We start from the raw sequence: 21573 nt of genomic DNA, 5'->3' as shown, positions 1-21573 counted from the left end.
CAGGCAGCTTATTTTAATCCATCAGACTGCTGGCTGTGTGCATAGGCACAACGATAATATTTATTATTATTATTTTAATCCATCAGACTGCTGGCTACATGTGTGCATAGGCACAACGATAATATTTAGTATTATTATTATTATTATTATTATTATTATTATTTTAATCCATCAGACTGCTGGCTGTGTGCATAGGCACAACGATAATATTTATTATTATTATTTTAATCCATCAGACTGCTGGCTGTGTGCATAGGCACAACGATAATATTATATTATAATATAATAATATACTATACTATATACAGCTTACACCCTACAGTACCAGGATGCTGTGGCTGACCATGAAATTATATTAATTTATTTGACCATGCCCCAAAAAAGGCTAAATAACAACGCAACAAGGCTTTTGTTTCTAAATAAAACACAGCTATTGATCAGACCACTTGAATGTATGATTGAATGACTTTTCGAATCGGCTGCATGCACATATTAAGAAGCCGCCCGTCTGTTATTGAACACTTATACACTTTTTACTGTGTGCAGATGTATTTTCTCTTCACCGTGACATTATAAATCTATCATTCATCCATGTGAGTCTTTTATTCAGAAGTTTTCTTTTCTTTTTTTCCACAACCCCCCCCCCCCCCCCTTTTATACGTGACAAATCCATGGAGCAGTGCCCTGTAGGCCAGGTGTAGGCAATCAATACTGAGGTGTCGAGCTGCGCTTAATGGTACACATCAGCTATGGGTCTATAGACCAAACCCTCCGTGGATTGGTCTATAGCAGGTCAACCCTCCGTGGATTGGTCTATAGCAGGTCAACCCAGTTTATTAACCTGCCTACCCTCTTATCGCTCCCGTTCTTTGTACTTCCAATTCCCAGAGAACACTGGCAGGAGCCCTTCCCCAGCGCGTCCATGCTTAATTGCTAAATGCGGTCATTGTCTTGTCAGAGCCTGCTAAATCAAAGGAAAACTTTGTTCCCTCTTTCCCCATCCCTCAATTCAACCTGGGACGTCACAGAATGGGATTTAAGTCATAGTGGTGTTTTCCGTGAAAGTGTACAGTCAGCAGATCATACTGTATCTGGCATGGCTTCTGTGAGGCTGGTGGAGAAGCCGTAGAGCAGAGGTGCCCACCCTTTTTTGACTTGAGAGCTACTTTCAAAATGACCACCAAGATATACCCACCTGAAAATAGTTTAAATATGTACCTGAGGGTGCTTTAGAATAGCGGTGCTGGCATTACATAGACAAATGCACTTGGAATGGGAAATAAAGGGGGAGAAATGGAATAGGTATAGGGTTTTTTTGTATTTAATTTATAATGCTACCAATGTTTGTGCACAGACAAACAGCCTGACAACACAGACAACACTGAAAACAAAATGTTGCATTGTGGATTTGAGCTGACAGGCGCTTTTTGATGTCAATCAATCAAGTCACCTTTAATTCAAGTGGCAGATGCCAAGAATTGTCTTTTATATATTTAATTGAAATATTCTTTAGGGGCATGTCATGTGATCTACCTGCACAGCCTTTGTGATCTACTGGTAGATCGCGACCTACCTTTTGGGCACCCCTGCCGTAGAGACTCAGAACCAGCAAGCTGTCACTTTTCATTCTTAACTCTACGACCAACTAAAGAGAGCCGTCAGTCGCTAAGAGTTGGGGAGAAGAGACACAATGCATAATGAGGGTGGATGAATAAGAGAGATGGTGAAGTGAAAGCATGCATGTGTTTGTGTTACTATGTTCAGTATGTATTAAACTAGAATTTCATACCCGCTTCGCGGGCATTCATTCCAGATTACGTTGCCGCGCACTAGGGGAAGAAGGAAATTGCAGGAGTTGACTCCACATGTAGTAACGGCGCGCATGTTGTAGTTGCATTCGTCCAAAGCAAACTTCAATTGAAATAAAATAAATGGTTTTTCATTTTCAGGTCATTAACGCTTTTCATGAGACAAAAATAAATCTAAAATGCAATTTATAGCCTATTATAAAATCCCAGGTTGATATAATGCACAATCCTCTGTGATCACCAACTCACCAGAACATCTCACATTAAAAACGTTTGGATTGTCATGTTTGAAAGTATTCTACATGCAACACTGAGCCTGTAAGCTGTGTGATGCTAACGCGCTAACACCGTTAGCATGGTCTGTCTTGGTCAAATAAAAAACGGGCAATCTAGACACACAAGGTTACATGAGTTTATAATGTTACATTGTGTGTTTCTGTGGTAAACAACTCACGTTAGGTCTGCGCACACTGTACGTTGCTATGGCAACCTGTCATCAATGCTGTTAGCATGTGTGCTATCAGGCAAAAGCTGAGATAGATATAAAACTACTACTGGCCAAAATGTCATACAAAACACAACACCTAAAATCGGAATGTTATTGTGACCTATTGAGCACAAACAGACCATCATGATTTGCTTGCTGGACCTATAATTAATTTATTTGCATTAAATTTCCACTCATATAAAAAAAAAGCAAGATGGCTGGCGATTGTGAGATAGACAGAGAGAACAGAGCTGGTGACGTGTGAGCCAGGGCAGTGTTGCCAGGTTTGCGAATTGTAAGCGAGTTGTAGTGTATGTAAGTAGCGTGGTTTAAAGGCCTTGTTTCTGGCCCTGTTGGGGCAACAGCATACTCGGGGTGTGGGTGATTGGGGCGAGAATGTTTGTATTAAACAAATGCATTGCCGGCGTGAGTGTGGAAGGGAGGCATTATTTTGGCAGTGCAAAGACTATTGTTTGACGGCCGGTGGTCTGCTTTGGCGTCCGGCGCCTTATGAGGAGATAGCTTTTGAACACTGCGAAGGGTAAGTGTGTGACGTCACTGCCCGTGGGTGTAGTGTGTAAGATGGTGTTGTGGATGTTGCAATAGCGACGTAGCTGTTGTGGCTTTGGGTTTCTTCTGGGTACAACGTATTGCGTACAGCTTTTTGGGTACCACTTCTCCAATGTATAATAGACTAGAATTTCGTGCGCGCTACGCGCGCACTCATCCCAGAGCGACTTTGCCACGCACTATGGGAAGAAATAAATGGCGGGAGTTGACTCCACATGTAGTAACGAATGGGTTATTGGAAATGTACCATTGTTTTGTCCTGAATATTTCCACAGCCTAAGTACTAAAGGATTGTGACTGTGGGACAGACATACAGTCTGACATACAATAGGCTACACGTGTGCACAGTGAATAAACAATGACCTATATGCCCAGAGTTCTTAAATTAACATAGTTGGATTTTAACAGAAAGACAATGCCATAAATCAGTCAAAGTAAGTGACAGACTCAACAGTAGCACACAGCATGCAAGGCAGCGATGCATGCATGCAAACATGTTTGTCCAGCTGAGATTTAGTGTCTCCATCTCTCTGTGGAAGAGGTTGCACATGACCTGTACGGCCACACTGAGGCGCTCCAACACAAACACAGACACAAAACAACACCACGCTGTTTGTCCAGTTGACCCAAATCAACACCAATACCTAGCCTGTTTGTCCAAAACACAGTATCTGCTGGCCACGTGTCTACTTCGCCACAACCTAATGTTAGTAACAAATGTAGGGGAGAGCCGCCAAGGTTGTAACGCTTCACGGTTGTAACATGGACGTTATATCTTGATTGGTCAACGCCACCATGACGCCATCGCGTCAGTATGTGTACAGCAACGTACTCTACGTGGCCAGGAGTTTGAAGTTTGAAGTGTTTACCTTCAAAATGCGTCTAATTTTACACCTGGAGTATATGTGTGGTACAATTTTTGTCTTTGGTGTTGGTGAATAAAAATCCACATGGATGTGTTCATGCTTATGTTCTTCATTAGTTTGCATCGTGTTTAGACGGAATTCACGTTCATTCTGGTCTGTAAGCAACTGCAAAGAAAACTTGCAAAAGCGGGTCATTTGTAACATGTGTTACAAATGGTCCGCTTCCATTCAATGCCATTATATGTAATATTTACATATTTGACATATTGGCCAATATTATATGTTCTGAAATGGTATTGTATCGTGTAGTGTATTCTGAAATTAGTTTAGGGTTGTATAACGTTGTACAACTCAATCAATCAAACGTTTGTTTAATCAATGTATTGCCCCATTGAAAAAAAAGAAATGGCCAAACTGGTACTGGTACACCCGATACTATTTAATATTTCCCTTATGTTTGATACATTTTCTTATCACATCCATGGTATGAAAACAATGCTAAGGAGTTGCTTCAATGAAATGTAATTGCTTTAAGCTGAGAACGATATGTTTAATGGTGTTTTTTAGCGTTGTTACATTTATCATGCATGCCGTTACAATTGATCCGATATGCGCAGCAAATGTAACACTGAAACAGCGTCCACGTTCGGTTGAATAACTCCCGACCTGTTTTATCAAAAAAATAACTTGAAGTGGTTTATGGTAGCTGACATGTGTAGGTCCGTTGCCTGAAAATATTACATGTGTAGCTAAACGGATCTCTGAGTAAAAGAATGAAACGTGCAAAATGTTACATCCTTGGCGGCTCTCCCCTATTAGTTTACTCACAGCACAGCACCGTCACTCCTGTCAGTTATTTCGTCCTAATAACTTGAAGTGGTTTATGGTAGCTGACATGTGTAGGTCCGTTGCCTGGAAATATTACATGTGTAGCTAAAGGGATCTCTGAGTAAAAAAATGGAACGTGCAAAATATGTTCTAAAATTGTATTGTATTGTGTAGTGTATTCTAAAATTAGTTTAGGGTTGTATAACGTTGTACAACTCAATCAATCAAACGTTTGTTTAATCAATGTATTGCCCCATTGAAAAAAAAGAAATGGCCAAACTGGTACACCCGATGCTATTTAATATTTCCCTTATGTTTGATACATTATCTTATCACATCCATGGTATGAAAACAATGCTAAGGAGTTGCTTCAATGAAATGTAATAGCTTTAAGCTGAAAACGATATGTTTAATGGTGTTTTTTAGCGTTGTTACATTTATCATGCATGCCGTTACAATTATCCGATATGCGCAGCAAATGTAACACTGAAACAGCGTCCACGTTCGGTTTAATAACTCCCGAGCTGTTGTGTGTATTGCGTGGTTAAAAGGCCGTGTGTTTGTGTTGTAAACAACTCATGTTATGTCTGCGCACACTGTATGTTGCTATGGCTGCTGACGTTAGCATGTGTGCTATCAGGCAAAAGCTGAGATAGATATGCAACTACTACTGGGGAAAATGCCATACAAAACACAACACCTAATTTCGGAATGTTATTGTGACCTATTGAGCACAATCAGACCATCATGATTTGCTTGCTGGACCTATAATTAATTTATTAGCATTAAATGTCCACTCGCCCATCCAAAAGAAAAGCAAGATGGCTGCGACAGATTGTGAGCGCGACGGACTACGGAGGCCAGGAGGAACAGAGCTGGTGACGTAAGAGGCAGGCAGTGTTGCCAGGTTTGCGAATTGTAAGCGAGTTGCAGTGTATGCAAGTAGCGTGGTTAAATTCCTTGTTTCTCGGCGTGTTGTGGCACCCGTTTATCTGCTGGCTCGATCGTGATTTTCATAAAAGTAATATTTGCAGAGTAAATAAGAAACTTGAAGGGCTAAAAAATAGGCTATGTCAGTTCGGGGAGGGTGGCGAATTTATTTTGCATATAGAGATGTGTGGTGAAAGTGTGGTTCGGTCGGAGATAGAGCATGAAGAATGAGTATGGGTACACCTTTTCACTTGTATATATAGATACTGTATGCAAAGCAGCAGATGAACCGTGTGTGTGTGTGTGTGTGTGTGTGTGTGTGTGTGTGTGTGTGTGTGTGTGTGCGCGTGTGTGCGTGTGCGACAGAGTATACATTCATGTCACGCAGCCCATGCAGATCTCAACATCACACGCACATGCGCCCACTTGGCTGGATAAGAACCCTGTCCTGTCTGACAATATACAATTAAGATTCCTGCAGATCTGAAAGACCCACTGATGAGTTTCCTGGAAGAGGGAGAGAGAGGGAGATAGATGGAAAGAGGAATGGTGTACGTGGGGATGTATACTGAATGCACCTGCCTCGGCTACATGCCTCATGATGGATGGAGAGGTGAAACTGAGAAAAATAAAGAGGGAGGGGAGAGGGAGGAGGAGGCGGGTGGTGGGCACACTGGTTAGCTTTTGAGCTTGAGTTGAAGGACATTGTGTCCTTTTATTCATGCTTTGCTTGAATCTTGTTCTGTACATTTCAGTGTCCCACATGAAATTAGTCGGGATGGATGAACCAGAATTCATTCCAAATGTCTTTATTTTTTACTGTCATAAGGTATTAAGCAGACGGGTACTCGGGAAGATTAATTTTGTATTATGAAATGAAAATACAGAAATATTAAGTTTTCTATAAAAAAGAGCACAATTCGTTTTCTCTCTCAATAATCACGCCTACCAGAGCCACTGAGGATATTGGCCTGTTTTCCCAAAGAACACCATGATGGTGTAAGAAGTGGTAGATGCTCAGTTGCTCCTCTAGGCCACACACAGAAGCCTGTGAACATAGACATTCCGTGCATAGATGTGCCACGCAATGGTAGGCCTCAGGCCTGGTATGGTATAGTCCTCAGGGCTCAGGCCTGAGGCCTGGTATGGTATAGTCCTCAGGGCTCAGGCCTGAGGCCTGGTATGGTATAGTCCTCAGGGCTCAGGCCTGAGGCCTGGTATGGTAGGCCTCAGGTCTACCATTCTGAAATTTAATTGAATAATATTTGGACTGCTGGACAGCTGACAGTAGGGTCTCTTTACTCTCTTAAAAAAAATTACATTTCAGAATGGTAGACCTGAGGCCTACCATACCTGAGGCCTGAGGCCTATACCATTGCGTGGCACATCGATGCACGGAATGTCTATGTTCACAATCACAGGCTTCGGTGTGCGGGCTAGAGGAGCAACTGAGCATGTTCAACACCACTTCTTACACCATGGTGTAAGAGGTGTCCTTTGGGAAACCGGGGCATTGTCTCACGGTGTGTGCGAGCAGTAGAGACATGGCGATATGCAGTCAATCGCCTGCACATAGATTCAATCACTGAGCCACATACTGTATGTATGGTCTATCACCTGGGATTATGGTTTTCATATTGCAGGTCTGGCCGTGAATATCTCATAATACTGTCCTCGGAGAATATCCAGTGATGACTTTGACCACGATGTCAAATCCATCAGAGATGAATGAACAGCTGAATCTCTCCAAATGAAATGTCCCAGAGGTGTTAGGCTCGACAACGGGGTTTAGCTGATCGTACAGTAAAGCTCAAAGAGAGTCTGATTTGACAGTGTTGCATGTGTTTGTGGTTTGGGGAGGGGTTGGGTGTGGTTTGGGGAGGGGTTGGGTGTGGTTTGGGGAGGGGTTGGGTGTTTCTAAGCTGCTGTGAAAAAACATCAGCTACTATATAAGCAGGAAATTGAGATTTTCATTTAGGCCATATCAATCACACACACACACACACACACACACACACACACAGCATACGGGACACTGTATAGATTTCAACCAGTAATCAATAACCAGTAATAAAGGTAAAATATATGAAATGACTTCATAAACTGTATAAACTTACATCATGCACGTCACACTGTGAACCCGGAGCATAAACAATATGCTTGGACATTTCCCTTCTGTTATATTACATTCTTTGTGTGTGTGTGTGTGTGTGTGTGTGTGTGTGTGTGTGTGTGTGTGTGTGTGTGTGTGTGTGTGTGTGTGTGTGTGTGTGTGTGTGCGCGCGCGCATAAAGTGATTGATGATCAGTTCATTAGGCCGATGGGGTCATGGACAGGCCCTTCCTCTGTAAGACATATGGTGGACTTGACATACGGCATGAATCTGCCATGCCGTGCTCTTACCTGGTTTTCCGTGCCAGCAATTTATCCTCTTTTTGGGCGGGAACCCCTTTTGGTGTTATGCTTTAGATATTGAAAAATAGCAGATCTACAAGCTCATTGGCAACACTCGGTGGCGCGCTATGAGCTTGTAGGTCTGCTATTTTTGAAGAATCAAAGAACGACTGACATAAACATAGCTTTTCCAGAAAACTGTCATGATGTAGAAGACATTTTTAGAATCTGATTTCAGGTCAAAATGGATTAATATGACTCTGCTCAATGAGGGATGTATAGCGGTCGACCATCAGCTTCGTCTGGTCCCAGGCTGACGCACATCCACGTCAGCTTTTTCCTTTTTCATCTGGTGCTGAATCAGAATAGATAGCACTGTAGAGAAGGAGCAGGTCCGCACACCATCTTAATACTCCCAAAGATTAATTGAGCAGCAAATTCATAACGTTAACTTTCGGCCTCTTAACTTTAGGCCTCTGAGGCTGACACGTTGTGAGTTAATAATGTGCCCATGTTACAGATGACTATGCAGCTGCAGTGCCTAGAATTAAATCACACCAACCTCCCCCAAAAAGTAGTTACTGCCTACAGTATAATTTTAAAAAGCTCAGCTGGTAGAGCTCTCGCCTTTGGACCACAAGGTCGTGGGTTCAATCCCAGGCACCACCAACTCAGTGTAGGAGTAGCACAGCTTGGGTGCAGTAAGTACTGGGAGCGTGTAGCACTCCACCTCAGCAATCCATCTCCTGCGTTCTCTGCTGATAACGACAATAAGCCTCTCCGACCTACTTACTTACTTGTGGGAAGTGATAGTATCTGATCAGTTTAGATCAGTATTGCACGATTATGGCTAAAATGCAAAGATAGGGCCACCAATGTTTTGTATAATCTTTGTCTTTATTGTTTATCCGTACCACGTTAGGTCAAATTGTATCTATGTTTGTACTGTGCCTCTGTGAGCTTGACGTTGTACAGTGTTCTGCTTAGTAGTATTAATAAATAAATATTAATATACTGAATATATGTATTAAAATTAATTTTCAAGTTTCATGATTACATATTGTGAAACACAAAATCAGGATTTCCAAGATTTTGAGTTGATTTCATTCGCATATTACCAACATTACAAGCATTATTATTATGGTTAATTCCCTTTCCAACTCTGTCTGGTACAAAGATACAGCAAACTCGAGTAGAAAGTGTCCATTAGATGCAAGGATACAGTTACTGTACAGAACACATACTAGTGTACACTTTGTACTGTAGTTGTCTACTTCCTGGGTTTTGTATATTATCTCAAAGTTGGACCGTGGCTTTGTGGCAGGAGATGCTTCAGTGGTGAGAACTGTACCATAGAGCTGTTTAATCTGTGTTTTTGGAAAGCAGGGTATTTGCTGTATATTTACTGTAAATATCACCAGAACCAGGCGGCATGGCAAAGAGCTGAGCCATCAGCAGCACCTACTGTTGCTGCCAGCACAGGAACATGTGATTGTACATAAGTATTCTTCTGTATATGGATGGCTGAGCATGTACACTATTTTGAGGTATTTTTCAATGCCCTACTTCACATTCACTTCATATAGTCAGTCACGCATTTACATGTGGGCAGTGTCAAACTATGCACCCTTGTACCACTGAGCACTTATTTTGGAGCAGCTGGGAGTTAACCACATGAAACCTGGCGTCCCTATTCTGGGGGCGAACATTCAGCCAAAATCGCTGTTCTGCAAGCTCACAACGTGTCACAAGAAGACCCGTGAGCTTGGAGATTATCTATTTTTGACGAAGATATATAGGGGTTGAGGGGTCTAATATAGACCCCTAGGGGACTGTATGGGCTATGTACTGTAGGTACTAGGTAGGGTTTAAGTGTACGCACACCTCCTCAACAGTTCAATACTGTAGATGCTGAGGAACTTCAGCCATGACCAGCACTCCCCCTCCTCCCATCTGTTTAAATCCAGCGTGTTATTTTTGTTTCCCAGTGGACACAGACTAACATCTGGTGTCTGTTTCAGACAGAGGACTGGTCTTGTCACTGGGGAATGGTCAGCGTGCTGTGTGTACAGTATGAGTCTGTGCATCCATTAGCTCTGTTCTTGTGACAGAATCACATGCCCTCACAAAGATGGAAAGATATTTTGTGCAGACATATTTCTGGTGTTTAGGGCCAGTGTATACTGTAGGTTAAGTTTTGAAGAACGTTTAAACGTTTAGCAAGTGGTTTTGAGGTTTTGTAGTTGAATGACTGCATTCGGTAAGAAATCGATGGAAGGTCCTCACATCAGTAGTATTATTTTTTATTATTTGTGTGTGTGTACGTCTGCAATCTGCATGCATTTGCAGGTCCATAGTATGCATACATAACATGCATGTATGCTTGCATGCTGGTTGCCCAGTCCAAGTTAAACCCTGCAGGAAGTGAGCATAGAGTTGGACTGACCTCGCTGATGACGCTTGGAGATAAACAGTCAGGACTGTGTCAGGGGGGGAGGGCATGCATCTGGGTCCATAGGGGCTGAATGGAGAGTAGGGGTGGTTAGGACACAGTGGGCCAAGGGGCCCTGAGACACAAGCCATGGGAGTCCAGGTTGCAGCGACTCTGCAAGTGATGGACATATCTGTCTCACTCCTGTTAAAGTTAAACACTCCTGTGTGTTGTTTGGCCCTACCTCTTTGGGCTTTTTCCTATGCTGAGCGTATGTGGGTGTTTTCCCTGGGATTGAACCTACACGCTATGGCTTTTCACATTTTCCATTTTCTGTTGCAGGTCAGTCTCCCTAATTCGTTTAACCACTTAGTACTTCATTGTACAATCAGTAGTAAATTTAGCCAATATACTGTACTATCCAAAAATGTAGTTAATTCATCCTGCCTGGTCCTAGATGAGGTGATGGTGCCCACACATGCAGCCTCACAACAACTGAGGAATGTAACACAGACAGACTAAGCCAACTTCTGCCATTCAGATATGCATTGCTCAGACTCGCCACATTTCAGCCTAGCAACTGGAAGAGGCCCAAGTGTTTGTCTGGAACAAGGTGACGGCCAAATTAGCCGAGACCCCCTCACCCTCCCACCTATTCCACTATAAGCCTGGCCCATATAGGGTTTCATGCAGATATTTCGGATTGGACAATGCGTTGTTTCGCATGTGCGTACGTCTGCATGTACATAGCCTACCATGATTGCAGACACACATTCAGTACTCATGCACGCACAGTCACATTGGACGGACGTGTCTCTATTTCTCTCTCACTCAGACACATCGACACACACACACACACACACACACACACACACACACACACACACACACACACACACAGAGTGGTGACATTTGTATTTGCAGACTGTGATTGACCTTGCTACGGTGGTCTAAATACTCACAGATACTAGTGTGGTTAAGCCCCAATGTCATTGGCCCCTAAGCCCTAACTTATTCTAGTTGACCCGTAGAACTGTAGTGGGTTTCCATTTCCGACGGTTAGCCTGATCACTGACTGGAGGATCTTCCAGATGCTACCATATGTCATTTCCTATTAGGGAGATTATGCTACATATCAGTCCACAGTATTCTAAGCTCCAAATTCACTTCAAGTCTATTGAAGTCTATTCAAATCTACAAGTCAAAACGAGCTAGTCCACCAGAGAACTAATCTATCAGAATGATAGAGTACAATTAAGTTCTCTGAGTGGCGGAGGAATTATTCTAATTTAGATTGCCAGGTGCAATCTAAATGTAAATGTAATTAAACATGTTAAACATCTAATGCAAAAACCTAGCCAGAGAGACACTGTGTGGGTGTGGTACTGTTTCCATTCATAGACGCATGTTAATCTGAGTGGGGGTAGGGGCTCCGTGAGCAGGTATTGTCACGTTGTGGTTTATTGTGGGTTCATCGCCGGCTCTGTGACAGATTGGCAGATACTTTGTTAATGATGAGTAGAGATTACAAATGTGTGTCTACTCTGCACTGTCTGCAGATTATCCCTGAGGACAAGAAACATCACTCAGTTCAGGTTAAAAAAAAAACTCCCCCAAAAATTAAGCTTTAAAATTGTGTTCCCCTGCATCAGTGGTAACGGAGAATAACACATTTGCATATTTCCCCTAATTTCTTGCGTTTCCAGGACAGTAGTAAGCCAGTTAGGTCCACATCGCTAAAACATGCTGAATCTGTCAAATTGAAATTATCTATGGCAATGCCTAGGACAGCGTTCCTCCTTTCCTGTCTCTCACAATCTGATGAAAATGGAAAGGGAGTTATGAATATGTAAATGTTGAGTTAAAAGGGCATATCAGAGGGCGAAGGATTTCATTCCGTTTCCAAACGGCCCTCTTATGCATCCATGTAAAAGTGAAACAAGTTCATCCCTCAGTTGAAATTCACATGATGCATGAGGTGTAGCATCAGGCAGCTGTGGTTGGATGTTACACCTCTGTTGCCGTCTAATTACCCTACCAGCTGTGAAAGTAGAATTCTAACCTTCGTTCAGACTGTAGGCAAAGCCAATTTGTTTTTCAAATCTGATCTTTAGGATTGACTGCCCACACTGTTATCAGATAAGTGATCAGATCGCTTGCCGAAAAGACGTGATCTACGAGGCGCCACAACACACCACTTTTAACCCATTTATTATTAGGCCTGACCTCGAAAAAAAGAAAATCTAAATCCTCCAGTTTTCTGAAATAAATATTTTCACAATTTTTCAAAAATAGCAGACCTACAAGCTCATAGATCTGCTATTTTTCAATAGCTAAATTATATAACATAATGTTTAAAACAGCCCAAAATGGTTTAAACGGCTTTGTGAGCTTATTGATTGGCTTTTTGAACTATAAATCAGGCTTTAGCATCCACTCGTGTCCAGACTGAGACACGTCTTTAGAAATCTGAGTTGAATCGCATTTCAAACCACCTACAGTAGGAATTTGGCTCAAATTTGATTTGTGAAAATCTTTTCCTGTTCTGACTTGATGAAAACAAGGCGATTTCTATCTGTATAGGGCGATAGGCGAAACAACGGATGCCAATCTGATCAAAATATCACAAACGCAATGTCCATCAATTTTAATCACATGTCGAGGGTGGTTGAATCAACAGAGACACAAAAGCATTCCATTTTCATCCATAGGGGGCGCCGTAAATGCTATTTACTTACACATGATCACAGGGGTGACTTGACGTTGTAATTGGCTAGCTAAATCAGTGGGAGGGGCCTATATTTACGAAGGCGTCTGTGTCTTCGAACCAACCACACTTTTTTATTTGCAATTTCCCCAAAATTGCTACTTTCCTGTTCTACTAGTGCCTCTGAGACCAAATAGATTACACCTCAAAATACATACATCAATGATAATATATCTATTAAATCGCAGGACTAGTTAATAAACCAATTAGATTAACCTGAGCCTCATCACTGTGTTGGTCTGCGAGGGTCTGATTCTGGTTAAAGCTGCAATCCTGAACCTATTTTAATGAATACATTTATATTTTAACCAGTCTGTGTGGTAGAGTATAACTGTAATAACTAGTACCTCTGCTGTGGTTGGAGGTGGTCTGACTGGTCTCCCTATAATAAGACCTGTGTGTGTGTGTGTGTGTGTGTGTGTGTGTGTGTGTGTGTGTGTGTGTGTGTGTGTGTGTGTGTGTGTGTGTGTGTGTGTGTGTGTGTGTGTGTGTGTGTGTGTGTGTGTGTGTGTGTGTGTGTGTGTGTGTGTGTGTGTGTGTGTGTGTGTGTGTGTGTGTGTGTGTGTGTGTGTGTGTGTGTGTGTGTGTGTGTGTGTGTGTGTGTGTGTGTGTGTGTGTGTGTGTGTGTGTGTGTGTGTGTGTGTGTGTGTGTGTGTGTGTGTGTGTGTGTGTGTGTGTGTGAGTGAGTGAGTGAGTGAGTGATATCACTCATTCATTGTGTCCCAGGCTGCCCTGCCTACTTGTACTGCAGCATGGAAGAGAATCTCTGTACTTGTGCATCACACACAGTGGGTGGTTGGTGTGGTGGCATGGCCTGGTTCTCTCAGGGCATTTTGGGATCAGCGGGCATCAGCAGGCAGCCTGGATGAACATATGTTTCCCATCTGTGTCACCATGGGAGATCACAGCTTTGAATGAATTAACCAATATCAGTTTCTATTTGAGAAGCCATCGGGGTGCAAAGTACTGTCTAAACTAAGTACTGCACCCAGGTCCTCCATACGGAATGAAAGACATGTCATGTAGTATTAGTAATTCTACATCACTGTGCTAAAAACTCATATTGACTCTCTTTGATGTTCCAGACTCTTGAGCCCTTACACACACCCTTCTCTTTCACAGCGCAACAAATGCTGAGGAAAGCCATGTTAACAATTAATTCAATAACACATGGATCTTTTTTTTTTCCTACTACAAAACAGCTGAGAAATCTGCCAGGGGTTTAGGATAGTTTAATTTATTTGAGGAAAGATCCTGAAACAATCTAGGTCTACATTATTTTGCTCTCCAAAAGTCTACATTAGTAACAACTTCAAGACAATGTGGGTACTATAGAGACGTCGGCCCGTTCACCCTCCTTCAGCCCTCCTCTTCTAGTGGTGCGTCTTTGTTTTCATTCCTAGGGAATGAAAACACACACACTTGAATCGTCTGAGTATCGTCCCATCGGAAAAAAAGCATGCTAGACAATGAGCCTTTCCTGAAATTAGGCTATAAAGCCTGAAAACACTGCAAGATGTTGCGAAAAAAGGCAACAAATCGAACCTGGTCTGGAAACGATGGCTGTGGGTAAACTTGATTGACACAATGTGATGCACCAAGTTTCCAAATTTCAGACTTGGTGGACAAGCTCCTTTGGGTGGTAATTTCTTGCAGCGTGAGAGAACAAGTGAGAGCATGCAGTTGCCAGTTTCAAAGTCAGGGATGATTTTCTGCCCTGATCCAAAAGCAGGCAAATGAAGGACTGGCAGATTTGAGTAGTAAAATGGCTCAAGGACATTGTGTGTGCGTGAGTGCGTGCGTGCGTGCATGCGTGCGTGCGTGTGTGCGTGCGTGCGTGCGTTCGTTCGTGCGTGTTTAGATCCTTTTGATATCATAGCCCCATTTCACCCTGCACTGCAAGCGTAGCATCCAACCATCTCTATACATATAGAGTAACAAGGCCTTTCTCCACCAAAGTCCACAATGCCTTTTTCTTTGCTTTGTATTCTTTCCACAACCACAATATTTGGAATATTTGATATTTTTTATATAGTTTCAAAAAGGTTCCCTTCTCATATTTAGTCGAATCAACACATGCGTTGCTGAAAATGAGCACCTGTGCTCAGCTACTTCCCTGGGTAAATACAGAATAAAAAAATATATAAAAAATAATAATCTATTATGCCTGAGAATCTGTCTTCGTTGACTGATGATCATCGGCGGACCAGGATTTGTGCCTGGCCTTTATAGCCAGGCAGATGGCTTCTTGTCACTAGTCAACCAGGGGATGTTTCTCTAATTCACAATACAGTATGCATGTGTGTACAACTACAATGCATATCATACATATGTACTACACGTAATATGTGTACTGTATGTCTTCATTATGTTTTAAGCAGCAGTGCACTGCAACGTCATGCATAACTCTATACTTACCAACTCACCTTGTAGGTGCTTGTTGTTTTGCTGAATAAAGCACTTCTAAATCTAAACAGCATTGTGGTCTCATCGTACTGAAAAATGTAATGGAGTCCAGTAGGGAAACTAAAGAGCCGGTTGTAATGCAGGATGTGACTCACACTGTATTGATCAATAGAAAACTTCATATAGCTAGCCATAGTGTTCCATAGAACCATAGAGGCATAGAACCGTTCGCCCCACCTAGCCATAGTGTTCCATAGAGCCATAGAACCGGTCGCCTCACCCACTTCAAATTCGACACTCGCGTTCGACATCCCCGCAGGGGGTGCAGTGCCCGGTGCCGAGTCAGTCGGAGCCACGGTTGTCCAGAACCGCCCCAAAAAGGCCTCTGCCCGGGCTCTGGACAGGGCCCCTTCCCATGGTCCATACTGTATATGGATCCGCCTGTTCTGACATCACAACATGGGCACCGCTCTAGTTAGAATGAATGAACCATCTTTGACTGAGGAAATGAAATTCCCTTTGAGGCAGCGAAGAAACCGAGTCAGAAGCCAGCCCCAGTCTTGTGACTCTGATATGAGATACTGATACTGCAAGTACAAAGCTGCTGTGTAGAGATCCTGAATGTTGCCTGCAGCCTCACACACTGATCACTGTGTGTGTGTGTGTGTGTGTGTGTGTGTGTGTGTGTGTGTGTGTGTGTGTGTGTGTGTGTGTGTGTGTGTGTGTGTGTGTGTGTGTGTGTGTGTGTGTGTGTGTGTGTGTGTGTGTGTGTGTGTGTGTGTGTGTGTGTGTGTGTGTGTGTGTGTGTGTGTGTGCGTGCGTGCGTGCGTGCGTGGCAGCTTTCTGTCTATGTGGGGAGCCGTCTGTGTATCTGTTCTGTGTAAATGTTATGTACGATATGTGTGGTTACACAAGTGCCCACTCTGCCAGCCCTGAGGAGCTCTAGCTGAGTTCTGTTTTGCTTCTATTAATCTATTATAGCGCAAAATTCTCTTCTAAGTTCTAACCAGGGGGGCAGTCAGACAGATATTTTGTGAAGCCACTAAGGAAATGAAAGTTCATATAATGGCCTGTTGTGGCGCTGTCATTGGGCTCAAAAAAACCCATAGCCCCATAGAAGTCCATGTATTTGGGCCCAACTTCACCTAGACTGTATTACCTTAATAAACATGGTCATGAATACTTTCTTCTTCCAGTCACTAGTTTAAAGTCTCATTTCTAATGTCATAATATTCTTTTAGGAAAATTATGGTCCCATTTATAAAAAAAATGACCATAAAGTCGCGCATGTTCTGAGGGGCGTGGCTACCGTTACAGTCTATGAACGGGATCCCCCACCCACTCGAGTCAAAATAAAAACCAACGAAGAAGAAGGGGGGAAGTCCCGCCTCGTTGTCTGGGCCAGCCAATGGCCAGCTGGGCCCAAACGGATCTAGAAAGATGGCGACTTCCATTGCAAGGACTGACAGGCTTCATTTTACGTTCATGTTAGACCCGCGGAACGCTTTGTCCATATTTTTTACAGTCTATGGTTCTAACTCATCTGGGGGAGAATATAGAACAGCTTAAAATATTTGTGTCATTGTTCTTTTGTTGTGAGATCAAACATGCAGACTCTTCAAAGAAGGTGAAAAGTGAAAACTTCACAAATACTGGCTCGTGGGCCTGAAGGATTTCTACAGTACCTAAACTGTAGCTACAGTCACACACACACACACACACACACACACACACACACACACACACGCCTCTTTTTTGCAGTTTTAATTACTACAGAGTTTCCAGGCCTTTTGGTGGCCAGCTTTGGAGCAAGAATCGAACAAAGAACCAAATTCATTACATTACTGCTCGTTTGGCAGCAATAAGAGGCCCACTCACTAAGAGTTGTCCAAACTTTTTTTCTTTCTTTTTTTGTCGAGTTATATGCTTCCCCTCCCTGCCATGGTATCATGGTTACATAAGCTGTAAAAGTGACTTGTAAAACAGCCATGATAAGTGGCCACTGGTTATTTGTTTGTATCCACACAATTGGGTAATATCAACCTAGTCTCCCCTGTCACGTTTTCCCTCTCATGTTGTCTGCTCCCACGCAGTAAAATCCTGTTAATTGAAGTGTGAAAACGGACCCAAATGGACCCTTATAGATCTTGCAAATGGCTGCTGTCACTGCATTTTCTTCTCTCTTTGGCTCAAAGCATAATTTTGCCACTGACTGATGTTAAAATTGCTATTTTGTTAGATAGTGGATTCGTCAATCATTTTTGATTGCTCTGTTGTTGTATTTCGGAGGGATTTATCTAAAAGAAAATGTATCCAAAATGAATAAATATGAATAAACCTCTTCAAGCACGTACCAGTCAGTGTGGATTTAGGCCTATCACTCTGATGTAGTGGGAATAAAAAAATCATTTTGATAGGAAGAACTTTCTAATGGATATGAAACTAGAGGACAATATCTGACTCCATGTCTTAGGAATTAATTATTTGGTGAGTGTACACTACGCAGTGCTACAAGTTTAAATACCAACGAGGTCAGTCTGCTGGATAAGACTGATCTATGGCTGTGTATTTGGAATTCATGAAATGTATGTAAGGTCACAGACATTCTAGGGCTATTAACTTGTAGGTCCTATACTGAATTGTATGTATTCACTATTCACCAAAACCAACTTGGAGTCAGTTGATTTAAAATGTATGTGTGTGTGTGCTCTTGATCCGGACAAGTGACTTTTGTGCCCAGACAAGTGAATGGGAAATGTACTTTAAAAGTTAATGTCAAGCCCTGTAAGGTTCTATAAAGTAACAAGTAATTTACAGGGGTGACCTGGCTGAGACGACAACAAAAAAAGAGAATCACTAGTGTAGCCTGTACTCTGCTGCTGTACTCAGTAGCCTGGTTCAAACAGTAGAACACTAGTTGACTGTCTGGGGATCTCCCAGATGTGAGCATGAAGCAGGGTACTGCTGTAGAAGAGCATCAGTCTGCTCAGTTGAGCATGAATCAAATGTGTTGCGGGTAAAACACTCTCCCGCCTCCGCAGAGACCTGGCTTCAACTCCTGGCAGCGGTGCTGCTGGCCAGGCAGGCATTACAACAAAGTGATATTAGTGGATGCGAAGCCGGTGAGGGATCTTGTCCCTGCTGGTCGGTTGGCACACGGATGGGATTAATCGGAGACCCCTAGGGGCCGGGGGTGTCTATACTTAGTTCCCTCAGTTTCCCCCCCCTACACTAAAGCCAATCTACAAGCTCACAATGTGTGAGCTTCTACTGTAGATCTGCTATTTTCACAGAATGTTTGCCTATTTTTACAAAATCCTGTTGTGACATGTCCAGTATTGGGATGCTAGGGTTCATGTGGTTAACCTCTCCTTTCCTTAATAATGTCTCTCTGGTGCCTTGCTCTGCCTTGTCTCTCTCTCTCTGCCTCTTACCCTTGGCTGTCGGCTACAGTATCACTTCAATTGCCATTGGCCACCACACGTTTTCCCCTCTCAGCTGGCTCGGAGATGGGTGAGTTAGGTGACGGCTAAATCATAGTTCAGAGGTTGAGGTATAGTTCAGGATTGTAATCTGTAGAGAGGATTATGGCGTTACAGACAGTCTAGGGATTGCAGTGGAGTGTACATGCTAAAGGATCAAGACTGTTCCTTACCTAAGAGGCACTTAATTACTGTAGTGTCTTGGTATCATGGTTACTACTTGTACACTGTGTGACATTTCAAGGAGTACAAAGTCAGAACCATAGTGCTCAGGTAATATCTTTTAAGTTGAATTCTGAGATTGTAAAAATGTGGAGATTTGAAAAGAGCTAATTTCAGCAAAAATTGCTTCAGTAGATCATTCCACTTGGGATCATGGGTGCTGACCAGTCATTAGTCCTACAACTACAACCTATCTCAAACCCTCACCCTAAACCTAACCTCCCACGGGGCAGCACACCTAAACCTAACCTTAACCCATGTCTAACCAATGACTAGTTTAAACTAAGTATGCACCCCAAGTAGGATAAATCATGTTTATTTCCTTCTTAGCTTCTAAGAAAATTGAAAATATCCGCACACTGGGTTAAAGCTTCCAAACAAATGTATTTAAAGTGACCATGTCAGCCTTCATCAGGCAAAATCTCAGGGTCTTGTCAGTGAAATGGTTTGGTGTGATTAAGGCTGAGCTTTGTGCCCAAGTTCAATATCTTAAGGCCTAAACAAGCTCTCAAAATGTCTGCTTTAACTGTAGGCCTGTAATTACAGCAGCCAAACTCTCTACAGCCACTGCTCTGAATTATTTAACAAAGCACCCATGGCAGAATGGAATGGGGCGACAAAGATTGAAGATCATTTCAGGTTACTGGTACCAGGAAATCGACTGACGTCAGACTGTGTGTGTGTGTGTGTGTGTGTGTGTGTGTGTGTGTGTGTGTGTGTGTGTGTGTGTGTGTGTGTGTGTGTGTGTGTGTGTGTGTGTGTGTGTGTGTGTGTGTGTGTGTGTGTGTGTGTGTGTGTGTGTGTGTGTGTGTGTGTGTGTGTGTGTGCAAATGGTTATTTTAGATTTGGGGGAGTTAGGAAAAGATTAAGATTAGTGATTTAGATGTTAACTTTAGGGGTTAGAGTAGACAAAACGCCTGTTGTTTCCGAGGCTAGGGTTAGACCTATGTCTGATTTATTAGTTGTCGTTAACAATATGTTGTCTGTGTGTGCAATTTGTGCACACATTCGCTTTTGTGTTAAAAATGTATCTGTCATTATTCCAGGCAGAGGGAGACTCTTTATTAATTCATAAACTCTGTCAGGCTCTCCCCTGGACATCTGCATTGTCTCCAGTTTTAGTCATTAACACAGCTTCAGTATATCTCCCTTTTTTATTCTTCTATCTAGAGGGACTGCACGCACACAAGAATAGTCGCTACCCCGGTGTATTTCACACACACACACACACACACACACACACACACACACACACACACACACACACACACACACACACACTAAAAACTGAAGAAAAAAAAAGAAAATCTAATTTCCTTCTGTCTCCTTGTTTAAAACCACGTTATCCCTCTACACTTGTATATGACAAATTGCGGAAATAGTCCAAAATGGGAACGCCCGGTTGAAAACTGCGAATAATCACTACAGAATCTTAAATAGATTGTCTCACCTGGGCAAAATTTTTACATTTTAGGGTAATATAAATTATTTAATCTTTCTCTCTCTGTGTGTCTCTCCCCAGGTGTCCCTGGTTGACCAAGGCCATCTCCGCTGCAGTGCCTCTCTATAATGGCGTCGTCTTCCTCTTTGTTCTGGCGAACTTCAGCATGGCTACCTTCATGGACCCTGGAGTATTCCCCCGAGGTTTGTGTTGAAATGGCTGTTGGAAATTGTGTGTGTGTGTGTGTGTGTGTGTGTGTGTGTGTGTGTGTGTCTGCGTGTGCGTTGTACAGTAGTACTCGAGTCCTTGACTCGTCCCGAGTCCGGTCTCGAGTCCACATTTTCATTGACTCGGTCTCGCCCTTCATATGACTTGGACTTGACTCGGTCTCGGACCAATTGACTCGGGGGACTTCCCCCACCGAGTCCACTTAGAGTCAGAGTCAGTACTGTGCGTGCATGTGTGCGCGCACTATACTCCGGGGTCCATGAAGGTAGCCATGCTGAAGTTTGCCAGAACAAAGAGGAATTGCAGGTCCAGCTGTATTTCCAGTTGTCTCCTAGCAACCTAGTATCATTCATACATTGGCAAAGAGCACCCAATAGCATAATCATTGAAAACACGCAGTTGACGTCCAGGGACGTCCAATCGTCCATGGCAGGCAATGTGTTTTAACTTAAGTATTCTCGTTGTCATATGGTTCAAATGTATCATTTGCCAACCTGAAAATATGCTCTTATCAGGCTGGAAGGTTGAGAGGGGGACATTTGGTCCCTGTCCGTGTGTGTGCGAGCGTCTTTCTGTGTGACTGGGTGCAAATAATCTCAGAAACTGCTGGATCAACGAGCACCTGCTTGCACACTCCCAGTAAAGGAAGACACTCCACCCCATATGGATTAATTTAGTTCCTTTTATACACTCAGAATTACGGGATTCTGTAG

The 21573-nt window shown here is 42.8% G+C and overlaps 1 protein-coding gene across 1 annotated transcript in view; it reads left to right on the top strand.

Moving 5' to 3' along the window:
• The window catches only part of zdhhc8b (zDHHC palmitoyltransferase 8b), an 88443-nt gene that overhangs the window by 42146 nt on the left and 24724 nt on the right, over nucleotides 1–21573 (top strand). The window contains exon 2 of the mRNA XM_080766469.1: nucleotides 20714–20835. Within this exon, the coding sequence (XP_080622595.1) occupies nucleotides 20714–20835 (122 nt within the window). The remainder of the gene's footprint in view (nucleotides 1–20713; nucleotides 20836–21573) is intronic.

This window comes from Protomyctophum bolini (assembly GCF_963924005.1).
Source record: "Protomyctophum bolini genome assembly, chromosome: 6".
In the NCBI taxonomy this organism is placed as follows: domain Eukaryota; kingdom Metazoa; phylum Chordata; class Actinopteri; order Myctophiformes; family Myctophidae; genus Protomyctophum; species Protomyctophum bolini.
This window is presented reverse-complemented; position numbering and strand designations above follow the sequence as displayed.